At 42.6% G+C, this 17,685-nt stretch overlaps 1 protein-coding gene across 1 annotated transcript in view; it reads left to right on the forward strand.

Annotated features, from left to right (window-relative positions):
• PTPN21 (protein tyrosine phosphatase non-receptor type 21) overlaps nucleotides 1-17,685 on the forward strand; it is a 47,650-nt gene that overhangs the window by 16,500 nt on the left and 13,465 nt on the right. Inside the window, exons 2-9 of the mRNA XM_016210114.2 lie at nucleotides 1,433-1,602; nucleotides 5,177-5,274; nucleotides 6,770-6,837; nucleotides 7,627-7,697; nucleotides 9,979-10,066; nucleotides 10,455-10,543; nucleotides 12,246-12,333; nucleotides 13,048-13,127. Coding sequence (XP_016065600.2) covers nucleotides 1,433-1,602; nucleotides 5,177-5,274; nucleotides 6,770-6,837; nucleotides 7,627-7,697; nucleotides 9,979-10,066; nucleotides 10,455-10,543; nucleotides 12,246-12,333; nucleotides 13,048-13,127 — 752 coding nt within the window. The remainder of the gene's footprint in view (nucleotides 1-1,432; nucleotides 1,603-5,176; nucleotides 5,275-6,769; nucleotides 6,838-7,626; nucleotides 7,698-9,978; nucleotides 10,067-10,454; nucleotides 10,544-12,245; nucleotides 12,334-13,047; nucleotides 13,128-17,685) is intronic.

Consider the following 17,685-nt stretch of genomic DNA (forward strand, 5'->3'; position numbering starts at 1 on the left):
TTGATCTCATACCCTGCAATTTTGCTGAATTTATTAGCTCTAGTAGTTTTGTTTTGGTGAGGGAACCTTTGGGATTTTTTAAAATATACAGGATCATGTCTTCTGTGTGTAGAGACAGTTTTACTTCTTCCTTTCCAGTCTGGATGCCTTTATTTCATGTATTTGCCTGGTTAGAATTTCCCATACAGTGAAGAATAGCAGTGGTGAACATAGGCATGCTTGTCTTGTTCCTGATCTTAGGGAGAAAGCTTTCGGTCTTTCACTGTTGAGTATGATGTTAGCTATGGGTTTTCTTAAACGCTCTTGAAAAATAAAATTTTAAAAAGTACCTTCTGCACAAAATATTTAAATAACATTAAAAATTCAGTTCCTCATCTGCACTAGCCTCCATCCCGAGTGCTCATTAGCCACACGTGGCTAGTGGCTGCTGTATTGGAGAGCGCAGATGTAGAATATTTTCATCATCGTGTAAAGTTCTGTTTAATTGTGTCGCTGTTAGAACAAAGCAGTGATTTTTGCAGTTACCTTGACTGTAAATTGATTGGAAAGAGGTAAATATTAGCAGTGACCCAAGGCTGTCATTTCAGTCCTTAAGTACATTAATGCCCTTTCAGGTTGAACAAGCCCAGTGCTAGTATTGATTTACCTGAATAGATTCATTACACAGCAAGTGAGATCTAAATGCCTGGGCATTTTTTAAAAACCTCTGAGTAATACACTTAAGTTATTTTACTGCTTTAGGTATCACTTTTCTTTCGTGTTTGTGTGTGTGTGAGAGAGGGAGAGAGAGAGAGAGGGAATTAGAGAGAGAGAATTTACCTCCATGGCATTATAGTTGCTCTAAGTTTGTATCCAATGAACTTTTGGAGGCCAAGATTTGTTGCAGTTTTGCAATTGCATTAGTATTACTAGAATTTACAGTATTTACATGAACTTATTTATTTATAGGAGCCAAAACTGAGAGTAGTGAAAGGTTAGATGAACACTGTCTATTCAGAATTCTACTAGGTAGGACCCCAGTTATGTTTATTATAAAATATTAATTCTAATCAATTTAGTATTTCAATAATTTAAAAACTAAACATTTCTTTTAGTATATGTTTTTTTTTAAAAAACTGTATGGAAAATTTCATAGCACCCTCTACATTCTGATATCTAGGCCATGAAGGCATTTTTTTGTGTGCAAAGTTTAAGAAATAGTTTGCACGAGTAGTTGACTTTTCGCCTCTTTTTCTCCCTAAATACGAGTATCTAGATATAGATAGGTCTTGACTCTTTTTTTTCCCCTTCAGGTTTTGCTATTGTCCCTTTCTGAGAAGCGAAGCAATAGGAGACTGCTGTCACTTGGTCCCAGGTCATGGATTAGAGCAATTAGAGTATAGAAACCCTTGTGCACATCCCTGCCTCCTTCAGTGACCTTCCCTCTTTCCAGGTCACTTACTTCAGCCTCTGGTACTACAACAAGCAGCATCAGCGCCGGTGGGTGGACTTGGAAAAGCCCCTGAAGAAGCAGCTGGACAAATACGCCCTGGAACCCACCGTCTACTTCGGAGTCGTGTTTTATGTACCTTCGGTGTCACAGCTGCAGCAGGAGATCACCAGGTGAGAAACTCCAGGCTGTGTGTTTTCAGGAAATGATCTAGTGGGACTGAAAAAGTGAAACCAAGCCTGCAGTCGGGAGGTAAGCGTGAACTTTGCCCTCCCGCCCCACTTTCTCAGCTGCAGTGTTACGCGGAGGCTCTGGTATGCTCTGGTATGCGGTGTGTCAGAGGCCTCACTGGGTGGTGCGTGAGTTATGGCTTCACCAGGCACAAAGGAGTGATTCAGGGGGAAGACGCGTCTCCCCGACTGTGAACTCTCCCTGTACTTATGTCACCTTTAATGCTTTTGTTGATTTATTTCTGACCTTCCTAACAATGAAACGGGAGAGGAAATTAAAAAAAAGATGAGTCACATAATCTGTCTTCCTTCTTCAAGAAATTGTGCAGCAGGATTCCTGTCCTCTGACTGCAGTGGGAGGGGGAGCAGGGGAGCTGGGAGGGGTGAAGGCCCGAAAATGTTGGCTAATAAGTGCACTGAAAAGGGGCAGGGGCAGAGGCAGAACGGGAAGATCATACTGAGGAGTGGGATGGAGGAACTAAATATTCATTTCCTTTCCTTGAAGACACACAAAACCAAAAATCAAGGAATGAAATTTGGCTTCTTGAGCCTGCCTGTCAAAGTTCTCAAACCAACCACCAGCTTACCTTTTTAACATGTTGAACATAACTTTTGAGTCAAGCTGGACCACTCCCACTGCCCTGAACTGCCTCATGCCTTTTGATCTTTGAGTCCCAGATCTTTCTGTCATATTTATGTACTGGAATCTTCTGAATTTTTGTTCAAAAGGCACCTCCTCCGTGAAGCTTCTGTAACCCCCAGGCTGGAATGAGCTTTGCCTTCTCCAGACTGTTCTAGAATTTGCTTATACTTGTGACAAGATGGCAGTTGCCACAGCCTTTCATTATAGTTATTTGTGTACATATCTTATCATTTTTTTAAAGATTTTAAACCCATGTTTTCTTTAGCTTTACCTTTCGCACAGTATCTAACACAGTGCCCGCAGATAGTAAGGACCTGGTACTGCCTCGTGTTTGTGCAATGTTCTTTTTAAGTACTGAGTTTGCCAGTTAATTATTGGAGGAAGATGGAAAACCAAAGAAGCAAGAATTAGGTAGTAGGGATAAATATGCACTGACTATAAAACAGATCTGAGAGATAAAATAAATATGAAAGAGGAGAAGCCGGGAGGAAAAAAGCAGCTGATCATGTTGACTCGTTCATGTAAGCATTTACTGAAGGTATGATACGGTATGATGTAAGGATATATTGGTTACTGTGGGAGGAAGATATACAAGTGAACCGGCTTTAATCCTGCCCTGGAGGAGTTACTCACAGTCCGAAGCTGACAGTCCATGTAAATAAACACTTATGGTATATTATGATAATACATGCTTAATTAAAGCATTGGATTCCTAGGGGGGGAGGTTGGGGAACATGAACAGGAAGGTAAAGAAGTTGACTTTTCAGTTGACTTTAGAAGAAACTTTCAAATCAGAGGGAATAGCTTGTGCCAAGTCGGAGGACTGATGTTTTTAGGGAATTTCAGATATACCGAAACAGGGGAGAGGAGATTTGAAAAATAGGAGTGTTCTAGTCATAAAGTCATGGTACAATGAGGAAAGACAGTTTTGAATTTTACCAGGACGGGATGTCTAACAGGACGGGTGAAATTTGCTTTTCACAAAGATCAGCCATCACAGAAGGTCGGTTGGAGGTGGCAACTCTACAGGCAGGAGACGGGCTAGGAACGGACGCGCCGTGATCTGGCGTCAGTGTAGGACGCGGACCTGAACCAAGGCCTCGGCTGCGGGAGGGCTGGGAGAGCAGGCCTGGTGGGCTCAGCCAGCAGGATGACCCGTTAACTAGGTGCGGAAGAACCTGAGAGAGAGGTGGCATCAGTGAGGATTAAGTGTGACTGTATGGAACAAAACCCCTAAGTACCCCTAGCTTCTCCGGAGGGCAGCCAAGCAGAGCTTATGTGACAGCTCCACCAAGTCTGCAAGGGCCCTTGCTCGCTCTTACTGTTCCACCCTTCGCAGCATGTCCTTTCCATTCACTGGGTAACCTCACAGTCGAAGAATCCTGGAGATGGTGTAGCGATCGCATTCACAGTCCAGGTAGCAGAAGCGTAAACCTGGTTCTACTCTCAGCTACGTCACGTTCCTTTAAGGGGCCTTTCCCGGGCCCTCAGTCACACCCGCCACATTGTAAGTACTCAGTAGCCACATGTGGCTGATGGCTACCCTCCGGGACAGCACAGATATGTACCATTGTCACCTCTGCAGAAGTTCTATTAGACAACACTGTCTCCATCTAACAGCCAGTTCACAGGGAAAATTGGAGAATAGATGAACATACTAAATTGACCCCACGAGAGTACAACCAGACAAATTGAGAATGTGGAAAATTCTACATGACAAATCACATCATTTTTTCTATAAGTAACATGAAAATAAAGAGGAGCCACCTTTTTTTAAATTAAGAGAACTTTAGAAATAACAGTCAAATGTAATCTGTGGGCCTTCTTTGGATCCTGATTTTTATACAAAACTGTAAAAATACATTTTTGAGGCAATTGCATCATAGGCCCTAGTGATCACCTGTTCAGTGAATAAGTCAGCAGAAGGCAGGATAAATCTTCACCATGGAGCTTGAGCAAAATGAGAAGTGATAGCAGATGAAATGCTGGGGACTGGCTTAAAGTAGATGAGTGCTGATAATAATGATAATAGTTACGGTTTATTGGGTGCCAACTATGTTCTAGTATTGTGCTAAAAACTTTATATTTCTCGAATCTGTTCAACCTTGTGAAGGGATGACAGTATCCTCATTTTGACGGTGAGAGTTTAAACCCATAGGTTATGTATGACTTGCTCAGATTCATGCAGAATGCTAACTTGGAGAGCTGGAATTTAACCTAGATCTGCTTGACTAAAGCTTGGGCCTGGTAACCATTGGTTATGGTTTTCACATAACCAAAGTGTAAAAATAAGTAAATCATTTTACAAGAATATTAAGAAAGCATTTAGCAGCTATTCTTTTTGAGATTTCATCCAAAAATATTTTCATATAAGCCTGGTCTGAAATATCAGGAACCATTTTCCCCTGGGCTTTGTTTTCCAGGGCTAGGGACCTTCCACCAGAGGAAGCAAAGTCTAATGCTACCAAGTTACTAGTCGGAGTTTTTAAAGATGGGCCATTGAGTCTATTTCTCCAACTAACAAGAAGAATATGTGGGGACTGTCTTATGGGGCATAAGGCAGATGACCAGTTGCCTTCTACATGGTTATAGCTTTGAAATAGACACAGTTAGGGATAAGTGATTCTCACATCGATGTCTCTCTCCCTCTCCCCTCCTGTCTCTCATAAATTGATTACATTGTGTGTGTAGGTGTGTAAGTGTGTAGGTGTAGGTATAGATATGGCCAAGCATGTTCTTGTCTTTCTTTGAAACTATCTTGGGATAAAGTTTTATTTGACTAGTTTATGCTCCTCTAATAAAGTATGGTAAAATGCATTGTCTCGATTGGAGGTAATGTTGATATTGACTTTTTTAAATTGACATTTTTTGTAGGTATCAGTATTATCTGCAGCTGAAGAAAGATATCTTGGAAGGAAACATTCCTTGTACATTAGAACAAGCAATCCAGCTAGCAGGCTTAGCTGTTCAAGGTAAATAATGACAATTGATAATGTGACAGATCTTTCAGATTAAAACTGTGTTATAACAAAAACAGCAAGGCACTCCTAAAGTTACTGACTTTCTGTAGTAGTGCTAATATGTTAGTAAAATATTATTCTGTTATCTAAGGAGTTTCCTTGTGGCAAAGGAAATGAATTTGGATTGCTTCAATAAAGTGAGACTTCTGAAAGGATAAGCATGTTATCATGTCAACAGAGAAACAGACCAAAAAGTGAGAAAACACACACACACACACACACACACACACACACACAGCATTTAACATGCTATGTATTTCTCTAGTTCAAGGACTTGATCTGCTGCTAGCTAATATTTTAGGACGGAAGATCAGCCAGACAGTGAGGTTGATGAGGTTATGGTCACTTATACTTTAGGCATACATCGTTTGTTCGGTTTCTTAAACATTGTTCCTGGATTATAGAGCAAGTTCAGTCATAATAGATAAAGTTATACATTTCTCAAGTATTTTTTCGAATTGTCTAATTCTGTCATTTTTTCACATACGCAATCTATTAACATGGATATATGTACTTTGGAAAGACTTATGATGGGGCATTATTTCAAATGATAGCTGGCATTTAATCTGGGGAATTGAACTTTTTTTTAAGATTTTAAAAAATTCATTTTTAGAGAGGGAGGAAGGGAGAGGGAGAAAGAGAGAGAAACATCGATATGAGAGCAGAACACACATCGGCTGCCTCCTGCACACCCTCTACTGGGGATCCAGCCCCAAACCTAGGCATGTGCCCTGACCAGGAATCAACCAGCAACCTTTTGGTGTATGGGAAGACACCCAACCAACTGAACCACACAGGCTAGGGTGGGAATTGAAATTTAATCAGAAGAATTATTAATAAAATTCCTTTAGATATTAACAGGCATGGAGACACTTATCATTTTTAGATAGACAAATGCCTGACACACGTGGAACCATATTCCTTTGAATCTTCTTAAATGTCATCTTTGGCTTTAAGAGTTAGTTTTTCATAAACTTTTTGCCGAACGCTCAATTTATTTTTAACAATTAAAAATTTCTGAACAAGTGCAACTTGCTGTAACATACTCAGATGATCTGATTCCACTCTCTAGAGGTGACATCTACTATGAACACTTTGATTTCTTCCTGACGTTTTTCTGTGCATAAGTAAGCGTACATGATTATAGGGTAGTTTTGTTTGTTTTTTTATTATAAAAATGAGATCATGTAAAGTTCGTAATTTATTTTTTCACTTTACTGATAGACATTTTTCTAAGCCAAGACACATGAATCTACCTGACTAATGCTTTAAGAAAGATATTTGTTAAACCTACACTTTCTAAAACATGTACTTTATAGCTGTAAGGCAGATTTCACTTCTGAATCATGAGCACACCTTCTGTATACTGCATATCGAATTTAGGTATGCATGTGTTGCTATGCAAATTAAATGTAATTGACATGTGACTATTTGTCATTCTGTATAGCTGATTTTGGTGACTTTGATCAGTATGAATCCCAGGACTTCCTTCAGAAATATGCCTTATTCCCTGTGGTAAGTAAGACTCCTTGTGATGTTGGGCCTTTTTATAAACAGTTTATTTCCATACCCTTAATTCTCCTTGAAATTAAGTCCAGGAATAGTGTTAAAAATTCATTCCCCTCCTCTGGGCAACTCAAGTATAAGTGCTTTTCCTGTTACACTTTTCCTGGTCGTGGTAAAGCCACAGAAACGGAAGGGTCTGCAGTCACCGGGCCGGAGCCACAGACATTTGTTTCATGTTTGGACATGAATCTGAAAGGGGGATTCATTCCCTGCTTCTGCGGAACCACGGAGAAGGTTTTGTTTTTAACCGAAGGCTCGAAACCTCACAAAATTATGTTGAAATAAATTTGGCTTCTCATCAGAAATTTAAAAAGTAGATGAGAAAAAGACACTGCCTTCTACTTTGTTATAGTCACTGCTGGTAGACTTGGCAGGAAAGCTGTCCCTGGGACAGCTGAGGGAGGGACGCTCTTCTGAGCACCTGCACAGCCAGCTGGGAATGCACAGGTGTCACTGCGGTGCTGGACTCGAAACTGGTCAGTGGATGTTACCAGCCTGAAAGAACTCAGTGGAAACTTTCTCTGGGATGCGTTGAGAAGGCAGGGCAAGTGTTTGGCTCCTGAGCAGAAGCCGCATAATTCCTTAGAAAGATCATGATTACGCGCTTAAGCAAGGCTCCCTCAAATTCATACCAGCCCTACTGATGGTGATGAGAGTTGGGTAGAGCCAACAGCAACGATGCTGCCTGAGAAACCTGGGTGGCTTGTTGATGTGCTTTCAGCAGTGTGTTTTCTTCAGGGCTGGCTACAAGATGAAAAAGTATTGGAAGAAGCAACGCAAAAGGTGGCCTTACTGCATCAGAAATACAGGTAACACTGAGAAAATAAGGCATGGAAATGGTATAGAACCAGTGCCTGTTGGAGCCTGAAATCTGCATCTGCGTCTGCACAGTTAACTCTGGAACTCAGGACCGCTGCTGTGAGGCGCCGGCCTCCCACAGTGCTCGCCCATCCAGGCACGCGCCCGTGTTAGCTCACCTGTCACCCGCGTTGTGTCAGTGAGGACGCCGAGGGCGTTGAAAGCAGCCCGTCCCTGAAGGGTGCCCGTTCTCCACCCCATGTATTAAAGGTTGGGTGCTAACCTCATCTTGTGTAGGCCAATTCCAGTTTGGAGAGACTTGCTTTCTTTTGTGATGCAGCAAGTACAGGGTTTTGTTTTGTTTGTTTTGTTTTTCAGTCTTCACCCGAGGATATTTTTTCCATGGCTTTTCAGAGAGAGTGGAAGGGGGGAGAGAGGGAGAGAAACATTGAAGTGAGAGAGAAAGACATTGATTGGTTGCCTCCCGCACGCGCCCCCACTGGGGCCAGGGATCGAGCCTGCAACCGAGGTACGTGCCCTGGACTGGAATCCAGCCCGGGACCCTTTAGTCCGTGGGTGACGCTCTAAACACTGAGCCGAACCGTCTAGGGCAGGTACCGGGTTTTTCCTCCTTGTGCACCTTTGGAAGCTGTATCTCTGTCCTCCGGGGGAGCTGTGCTGAGCAATGGTGCTTATTGCCCTATTGCCCTGACCTGCCGTCCTGGGTAGAGAATGACTTTCTTTGACCGTGAATTTACGTGTTTTCCGTAAGAAAAATCCTCTCCAGAGAATGCTGGGTCTCATTCCAAACCGAACACCACACAGTTCAACTAGTTGATGTATCATTAAATTCTTATAACCACCCTTTAAGGTAAATGTTATTATCTCCTTACAGATTGGGGGAGCCAAGCTCAAAAAAAACTAAACTTGCCCAAAGTTACATGTGGTAGAGGTGGGATTGGAACCCAGGTCTGTTTAATTATAACCTATTGTTCATCCCCTCCCATTAAAAATAACCTTTTGCGTTTAGTCTCTCCTCACTCAAATCCATACCATTGCTCACAAAGGGTTAATCTCCCGAAAAATACCACTTTCCTCTTGTCTCCCCCCACTCTCCTCAAATGCTTCTGAATCTGTTCTTGCATCTCACTAGCCTGAGTTCATTGCTCCTGGGATTAAAGGCCTCCTCTAAATGGGTTAAACCCTGCCTTTCCAGCTTCACCTCCTGCTGTCCCAGGGGAACCATGTTTTCTCAGCATAGTGCATCCTTCGGGCACACGTTGCATGTCTTTTGTTACTTTCATTCATTCATTTGTGCATCTCTTCTAAAGATAGTTCGTGACTCTTACTTTCTATGAGGCACAGTGCTGGATGCAGTGGCACAGAGATGAATGGAACAGCCCCCTGCCATCAGGGAGTGTATTTCCTGCCTTGCAGTCTAAGGGGTAGGCAGGACAACCCACTGTGGTAGCAATGATAATGCTAAAAATGAAATACGGGAGCAGCGGGGAAAATGTGCCCAGAATGTGGTGGGTCTGCGTAGAGCCGAGGTGTCTGACTTAGACTCAGGGGGATCACAGCAGGTGACAGAGAAGGAGTGATGGATATGTAGGCCAAGTCTTGAAGGATACGGGGGCTTGACCAAGTGCACAGGTGAGTGACAGGTACACCAGGAACAGAGATTAGTGTGTACGTTAGAGGCATGAGGGAGCAAAGAAATGGCAGAGTTTGGGACGGCTGAGGTGTGGGGTGCCCTGTGGATATGGGGAGCAGCAGAAGATGAGGTGGAAGCCACGTTTCCATGCAGCTGAGTACTTTTTTTACCCACACCACCTTCCTACCCATCCTTGTAATTCTGTTGCCAGAGCTAAAAAGGATTTCCACCCTCCTCACTCTTATTTCCTGCACATTCATCATTTGGCACTTAGCACATGACGCTTCGTATTGCCTGATAGTTTGGATAGTAAGCAGCCACTCCACAGTTTAGGAAGAATCCTAGCTTTTACTGAAGACGTTTCGGGGGCTCCCCTTATTCCGTGTGTTCCCCTTGCCTGCCTGAAGTACAGGGATGAGATCTTCCACAACTAACCCTCTGTGCAGCACAGTGCTCTGCATGTGGCCAGTTTTCAGTAAATATTGGTGGATTGGCCTAACCGATTACAGATGCTTAGAAACTTGAAATGTTTATAATGTTATGCCAAATTCATATGTAGTATTTTAGAGAAGCTTTTTTTCTGTTTTTGTTTGTTTCTAGTTTTGTGGTTAATCTCACTAGCATCTTTTGGGTTGCAGAGGGCTCACGGCTCCTGATGCTGAAATGCTGTACATGCAGGAGGTGGAGAGAATGGAAGGCTATGGAGAAGAGAGCTACCCTGCGAAGGTACGTAGGATGCACAGGCTGGGGCTCTCCAAAATTAGCCTCAGTGATTCCCAGAGGATAGTGGGGAAGCCCGGGACGCCCTGCTGTGCAAAGGCTGAAGACGTGCAGGCTTCTGGACATGTAAAAATGAGGTCCTATGGCCAATATTATGTAGTTTTGCAGTTTGTTCTTTGAATGTTCTTGAAAGAGAGCTCCTTAAGGGGTCCATCTCTTCTTGTATTCACACATATCTACAAGGTGATGCATTCATAACTTTCAGACTTTTCCCCTTCAGGACGGCTATCCCATGAGTCTTCTGAACGTTTCATATTTGGGAAACAGGTTTAGGGAGTGAGGTGTAGTTGTAGTCCTTTGCACCTGCTGCCTGAGTGTCTCTTCTTCCTTTCAGGACAGCCAAGGCACTGACATCTCCATCGGAGCGTGTCTGGAGGGAATCTTTGTGAAACACAAGAATGGGAGGCCTCCTGTGATATTTCGGTATCTCTCTTACATCTTTCTGTGCATTTTCTGTGGCTCCTGTGGTGCTACTTTTTAGTCCCTATGCTAGTTATATTGCTCGTAAGTCTCTCCCAGGGTTTCATTAAGAAATGGAAATATGCCCTTCCTAGAATAAAATACCACCCAGTGGTTCTTTTAAGTAAGCCGCTTTCTTCAAAACCAGATGTTCAGAAAGTAGTGCTTATAATGTGGTCGACGTAGGGAATGCTTAACGATGCTCCCCTTTTCTTCCCATGCGGAGGCGTCCTTTGTTTTGATGTGAATTTTTCATTTGAGCTCTGGTTTCTAGGGCTATTTCATGTGGAAAATCTAGGGCTTTCTCTGACTCTAGTTAATGTACCAAAAACTCCTAAAATACCAACATCTAAGCAAATTTCAGTGATGTTTTGTAATGTCGATTTTTTTCCTGAATATAAAAAAGTGATACTATTCATTTGTGGAAATCTTAGAATGTATATAGTAAGAAATACAAAAAGGCTGTCTAGCAATGTGCTAATAGTGGCTGACTCTGAGCTATGAAATTGCAGGCGACTTAAATTTCCTTTTTAGTATTCTGTGTTCCAGTTTATATCGTAAAGGTAGTAAATTGGACCATGTCATTCAATCCCTTTTTATTCATTTTTAAAAAGAAAATATGTTTTTATTGATTTTAGAGAGGAAGGGAGAGGGGGAGAGAGACAGTCATTGATCGGCTGCCTCCTGCACGCCCCCTACCCGGGATCAAGCCTGGGACCCAGGCCTGTGCCTGGACTGGGAATGGAACTGGCGACCTTTTGGTGCCTGGGACAACTCTCAACCAACAGAGCCACACTGGCCAGGGCCCTTTTTGTTCCTTAAAATTCATAATCTAGAAAATCTGAAGTGTCATTTTATAGAAATATTTCCAGTGTTACTGAGATCCTTCCTATTTGATTCTGTCATCAGTTGATGACAAAGTAGAGGGATAAAAAGTGGTAACATCTTTGCTTCCAGATCCACTTTCCCTTTCATAAAATTATGCAGTTATTAATGAAATCAAACATCAGTATGTAAAATGTAACTATGGTAAAATGCAGTTAGGCGGTGCAAGGTGGGATCCTGAATGCTGGCGAACACCCCAGAATAGACCCGGTCACGCTCCGGATGCCTGGCTTTGAATCGCCCTCACCTGGAAGCTTCCCAGGCCCCTCCTCCCCCTTCGTCTTTCCTTACCCGTCGGCGACACTAACGGTGCTTGCGTGCTTCTGTGTTCTCTCTCTCCCCGCCACTCTCCAGCTGCGCCCCTGCTAGAGGAGATGCCTCACTGTGCCTCATCTTAGTGTCCCTGAGGTCTAACACGATTTCTGGCCCCGTTATAATGCGTGCCCTCTAAGGTGTTTGTTGAATGAAGAAAGGAGGCATTGGCAACCAGCCGAAATAGAGATCTTTGATCCAACTAATCTGGCAAATGAGGGTATATAGATTTTACAATGTGAAATACTCTTTGGCCTTTTTTAGTATACATGCATCTCGCTTTTTGCAACTAGGTGTTATCACTTCAATTAGAAAAATGCATGCTAATGGGTCAGAACAACCATTTCCTTTCTAAAATAGTTAACAAATATTAATTTATGCATCAAGCTCAAGAAGGGAAATCATATGTTCTATCTCCTGGAGTAAACGTGAGCACTCACCTTGCCGTTTTCTGTTTATTTTTCCTTAGGTGGCATGATATTGCTAACATGTCCCACAATAAGTCCTTCTTTGCATTAGAGCTGGCAAGTAAAGAGGAGACCATCCAGTTTCAAACTGTGAGTGAACATCAGGAATCGCTTGGAATGTTTTTCCTGAAAGTTAACAAGTTAGCATTTCTGTGCATATGTTTGGGGGGAGGGGGTGATATTAAAATTATAATATTTTACAGTTTAATAAAACATAAAATTTTATAACATTTTGCACCATAGTAGTTTTGTCATATTAGTACATTTGGCAAAAGTAGTTGCTTAGTAAATATTGTTGAATGAATGAGTCCTTGGATAAATACTATCTGATCATGATGGTCTTTAAGTTAAATTTAAGGGACTAAATAGGGGAGAAAGTGAGCACTAATATCTTAATTTCCACTGATAAGTGAATGGCTCTGTAGAAAGATTATTTCATAGTTATTTGCTTTGGCTCCCTTGACAAAGGCAGTATTGAGTCACTGAGTCAAATGTTTTGTTTAAAATGTCTTTGAGTTATCGATTTGTCCAAATGAAAATTGATATTTTCATAATTTTTAAATTTCTGTCATTTTGAAGCTGTTTAATACAAGAATCACACTGTTAAGAATAGATTTTTTTTTTTCTTCATAATTTAAATCCTAATCATGGCATCCCTATGAAGACATGGTATTAGAAAATGAAAGAATCCCAGTGTGTTAAAAGTGACTTGACATGTTACCCAATTACGTCTTGTCCTCAAATGAACTCTATATTAAGTTGTAAATGTGCTTTCATTTATTTTATGCATATTTTGTTTGCCAGGAAGACATGGAAACAGCAAAATATGTGTGGAGGCTCTGTGTTGCGAGGCACAAATTTTACAGACTAAACCAGTGCAGCCTGTAAGTATATCCTGCTCATGAAAGTTGTAGAAAATGAGTTTAGAAATTTTCATCTTGAATTGTATCATCTAGAAAGGCAAATTTTATGAGAAATGATATTCTTAATGTCATTTTTATGATAAACTTTTCACTTTTGCATATTAAAATGATATTTCTCAATTTTTTATTATTACTTTGGCTTTGGACCAACTTCTAATAACTACAGACGTGTCTCTAAGATCTCTTAACTGTTTACTAGAACCATTCTAATTTTTGAAAGCTAGAAAGGGAATATCTTTTATATTTTTTAATCAGCATTTTGTGTCATTAAAGATCATTGCTTTGTCCTGACTGGCAGTTGGGTGTCATGACCAGGGAGATTCATTTAGCAGAGCCACCTAATGATTAGCACTTAGGCACCCCCATCCCCATTTCCTCCCTGCATCCCCTCCACACATTTAAAAAAAAAAAATGTTTTTATTGATTTTTAGACAGAGAGGAAGAGAGAGGGAGAGAGAGATAGAAACAATGACGGGCTGCCTCCTGCACGCCCCCTACTTGGGACAGAGCCCGAAACCCAGGCATGTGTCCTGACCAGGAATTGAACCAGTGAGCTCTTGGTACATGGGTCAATGCTCAACCAGTGAGCATCACCAGCCAGGCTTTACCTGTGTTTTTATCTGAGCCCTCCTGCTGCTCTGGTGAAGGGGTTTTGGAAAGCACTAACTTTTGGGGAGAAGCACCCCTGCTTCCTTGTGGATGTGGGGAGTCTCTGCTTGCTGCCTGGCTTGGACTTCTGGGTGCATTTATGGGTAGAAGTGTTCCCTGCTGGCTAGATTCAGGGGTGCTGCCAGTCCAGGAGAGTTGCATTTGGGGCTCCTCCAGGCTGGCCTGGTTACCCAGCCATGTGTAACATTATTTTTATGCATAAGTGTGCTCTGAGTCTCAGGGAGTAGATATGTAGTCTACTGGACCACAGCCCTTTCATAAGTATAAAGCCTCTCATAAGTTTAAGGCTATCCATGACCCATCATTACCTGAAGTTCATTCTTTTTCTGGTAAATAGTGGAGAACCAGTCATTTTGGATAAACCATAAATATAATCCCTTTCCACTGGGCATCCGTACTGGTTGGTGTTAGGTTTCATTGGGAGCACTTACTCCCCAGGTGAAGTAAATGAATTCTTAGCTTTTTGATAGGCAGTCAAATGGAAAATAACTTTAGTTTTTATGGTCATTTCTTTTAAGGCTCTCAACCTAGACCGAAGTATCGGTAGACTTGTTCTCATGGTCCAATTGGGTAAACTCAAGTGAGGTGGGCATTTAATGAGACTGCAGCAGGCCTGGCACTGGGCAGTGGGTTCTGGAGTCTAGTTCAGACTGAGGCCACTGGTGGCTCAGGAGATGGATTCTGTTTGCATAGAAAGGAGACTTCACTCCTTGCGTGTCCCCTTGCCCACCGCTCAGTCCTGATGTGTAATGTGATGGTGTTTGGGATGGCCTTATGCGATTCATCTAACATTGACCCAAATGACTATTCTGTACTTTAGAATTTATAGAAGGACATGATCCATCATCAGTCTCGCCTCCTCTCTCCACTTTTAAACAAGGTACTTCAAGTAACAGAATCATCTATCTTATGTCACCCAAGTCTTAAAAATGTTAGATAACAACAATCTTTCTGTTTTTTAATTCATTTAACGAGGACAGTAGGACCTTAGTTAATATTCCTTTAGGATTGGATTAGGAATTAAATAAGATAATGTCAGTCTTTTGGGTCAATGATGTTTTCTAACCCCCTCTCCACCTCCCCAACCCCAGAACTGCTACAGTCAGCCTCTGGGATTTATATGAGGAAAAGCTGAGGGGTGGGTGGGGTGGATCTTGAGATGGTTCTTTGTTTAGGAGGCTGTTCTCCTCCCTCTCTGTGGAGGGGAGGAGAGGTTGGTATCCCCCAACCTCTAAAGCCAAGTGCTAGAAGCTTCAACAGACTTTCTCTAGAGGGGAGGTTGGATTTCAGCCACCAGCAAGCTGCTTGCCGAGCACATTGAGAGGGTGGGTGCGTGTTCCCTGCAGTTTAGGGCTGTTGGTGAACACAGCAGCCATGCCCACCTGTGTTCTGGCGACCTGGGACTGACTGGAGAGGCCCTGCCTCGGGGAGGGGAGAGGGTTGCCCCACCTCTGCTGGGCCTACTGCAGGGTTTGAAGACACTATGAGAGGCCTGCAAGAAGGTAGAGTAACCCCTAGTCCATTCGAGGAAGGTCATAGAGAGTAACTTGCTAGGTATTTCCACCATCCAGCACATTTTTTGTTCTTCAAAATCTCATTCCTCTGCATTAGCCATAAACCTATAAGAAAGAAGCTTGCAAAGCAAAACCCAGACAACTCTTAGAAATACAAGCGCAGCCGTCCATGCTTACTAGCGACCAGCATCACTTTACCCCTCGCTCACTGTGCCATTTGTTCAGCGAACATCGAGGGCTTCCAGGCACCTGCGACGCCGTGGGGGGTGCTGCTGCCCCCCTGGAGCTTTCCGATCGGGGTGGGGAGAGGGGGTCAGACAGGTAATCAGTTGTCAGGAGGCTGCTCAGGGAGCTGACAGACCTGCCTCATTCAAATGCCGGTTCTGCTACTTGCTTTCCACGTGACCAGGAGTAACTCACTTAATCTGAGTATCAGTTTCTCCGTCCGTGAAATCAGGGTGCTAACCGTCCTCGCTCGCGGGGCTGGTTTGGGTCCCTGCGTTGGTCCCCTGAGGTCGTCAGCGCGGTGTCAGCAGGTTCTGTCATTTACTTCACTCAGGCCGCAGCCTTTCTGGTTCTGACTTCTCTATTGCACGCATTCCAGTGATGTTTCCCCCTAGGAGTTCTTCCCCTGTCGCATTTTATCAGCACCATCAGCACTGTAAACTGCCCGTAAAGTCTGGAAAACAGCCTCTTGTCTGCTGAGTGTAGGAGAGCCGACCTCACGGGAAATGCACTGACAAGAACATTGGCAAGAAGAGGGGGTTAGAGCATTAGAAGGGGGGGCGAGGCGGACTCTCAAGCAGTTTGGCAGGAGGAAGAGGCACTAGCTTGTGTGTGTCCAGCAGGAGCAGCCTCCGCAGCGGGCTGCCAAAGTAGATAGGGCGTGGGGAGTTGCTGCCTGTGTCCTGAGCTCCCTTGGATTTTGTGTTTAACACACTCAAGTTGATTTTTGCTGCAGGCTGGGCAACTCTGGACACGTCGTAGGAGGGTTCTATCAGCAATCCTTTCTCCTGTGTCTGACTTTCAAATTTATAGTACTTTGAAGTTCAGTCCATTTCAGTGAGCCTCTGGACTGAATATAAACACCATTTTGCATACACCCAGCCCTGACAGCGGAGAATGAACGAAGGCAAAGTGAATTTCAAGGCCTCAAATGCAGTGTCTTCAAATTTTGGACACAGATTTTAGGAGTATATTAACATGCAGTTAAGGACTATTAAAAAAAAAAAAAAAAGCCCAGATACCCCCTCCTGACTTGTTTCTCTAAGGAGGCCTCCCTCTTTACCAATGTGTATGATATTTTACCAGTTGATACAGGTATTTCTGAGCCTAACGGAAGTCGCATCCACTTTATTGTTGAGTAACATAAATGCTGGCTGCATGGAGCATCCTTTGGAAAGGAGACATCTGTTCATCAATGGGCTTATTACATTCCAAAGAGGATGAAAGGAAATTATTTAAAAAGCATTTAATTTAAAAAACTCATCTAGTCAAAGCAGTTGTGGTCACCTGATGTTAAGCTAATGCACAGGGTTTGAATATGATAGTAGTTGTTAGAGGGCTAGTAATGTTGATTTATGAGACGTGAGGCTTGATGTTATGGGACATGTGCTGATTAAGTGGAGTGAGTGCTCACTGTGTGATTGTGGATTTTTAGTCATTAGTCCTTAGAGCACTGTGACAAAGGTCACAGCATATTTCTGTAATCAGTAATTACTTGCCACATAAGCTCATGAGCCAGGAAGGGACAGTGAAAGGTTTTTATAAAAGTGCTTTGACAAAATTAGGTATATCATCAACAAAGCCAAGAATCCTTCGTGTTTAGGTTCCTAGGTCTTACTTTCGACAAAACTGACTACACGAAAACAAAAAATGCCTGCCTCTGTTTCAAAATGATGGAATTACAAATGGGCTTCTGTTTCCTGTTCCTTTGTGACCTAATTTTATTCAGAGGTGGAACTTGTTGTGACTAGTTTAAACTCTCAGATTATCTGATAAATGTCAGTCAACCCTCCTTAATATTCTCATTGCTTTTTAAAAAGTGCATTTAAAACCATAGGAAGTTTCTTGAAAGAAAGTTAAATGGGTTTACCACAGGCCCACTAAACCAATTTTCCTACTTTTTTGCTTTCCGTAACTTATTTCCTTAGAACAAATACAGATTCTTAAGTTACCAAAGTTATATATTTATCTCTTCATTATGTTTTTAGTATGTGGTTAACAGACTTTTAATTGAGGGTAGTTCCTGTTGCTTCCAGCTTTTGGGCTGGCAGCCGATGACCACCCCTCAGCCTGTCAATGGGGGTGGTCAGTGCTGAGCCAGGCCCACCCGA

The sequence above is a fragment of the Miniopterus natalensis genome, chromosome 1 (assembly GCF_054644295.1).
Source record: "Miniopterus natalensis isolate mMinNat1 chromosome 1, mMinNat1.hap1, whole genome shotgun sequence".
Classification (NCBI taxonomy): domain Eukaryota; kingdom Metazoa; phylum Chordata; class Mammalia; order Chiroptera; family Miniopteridae; genus Miniopterus; species Miniopterus natalensis.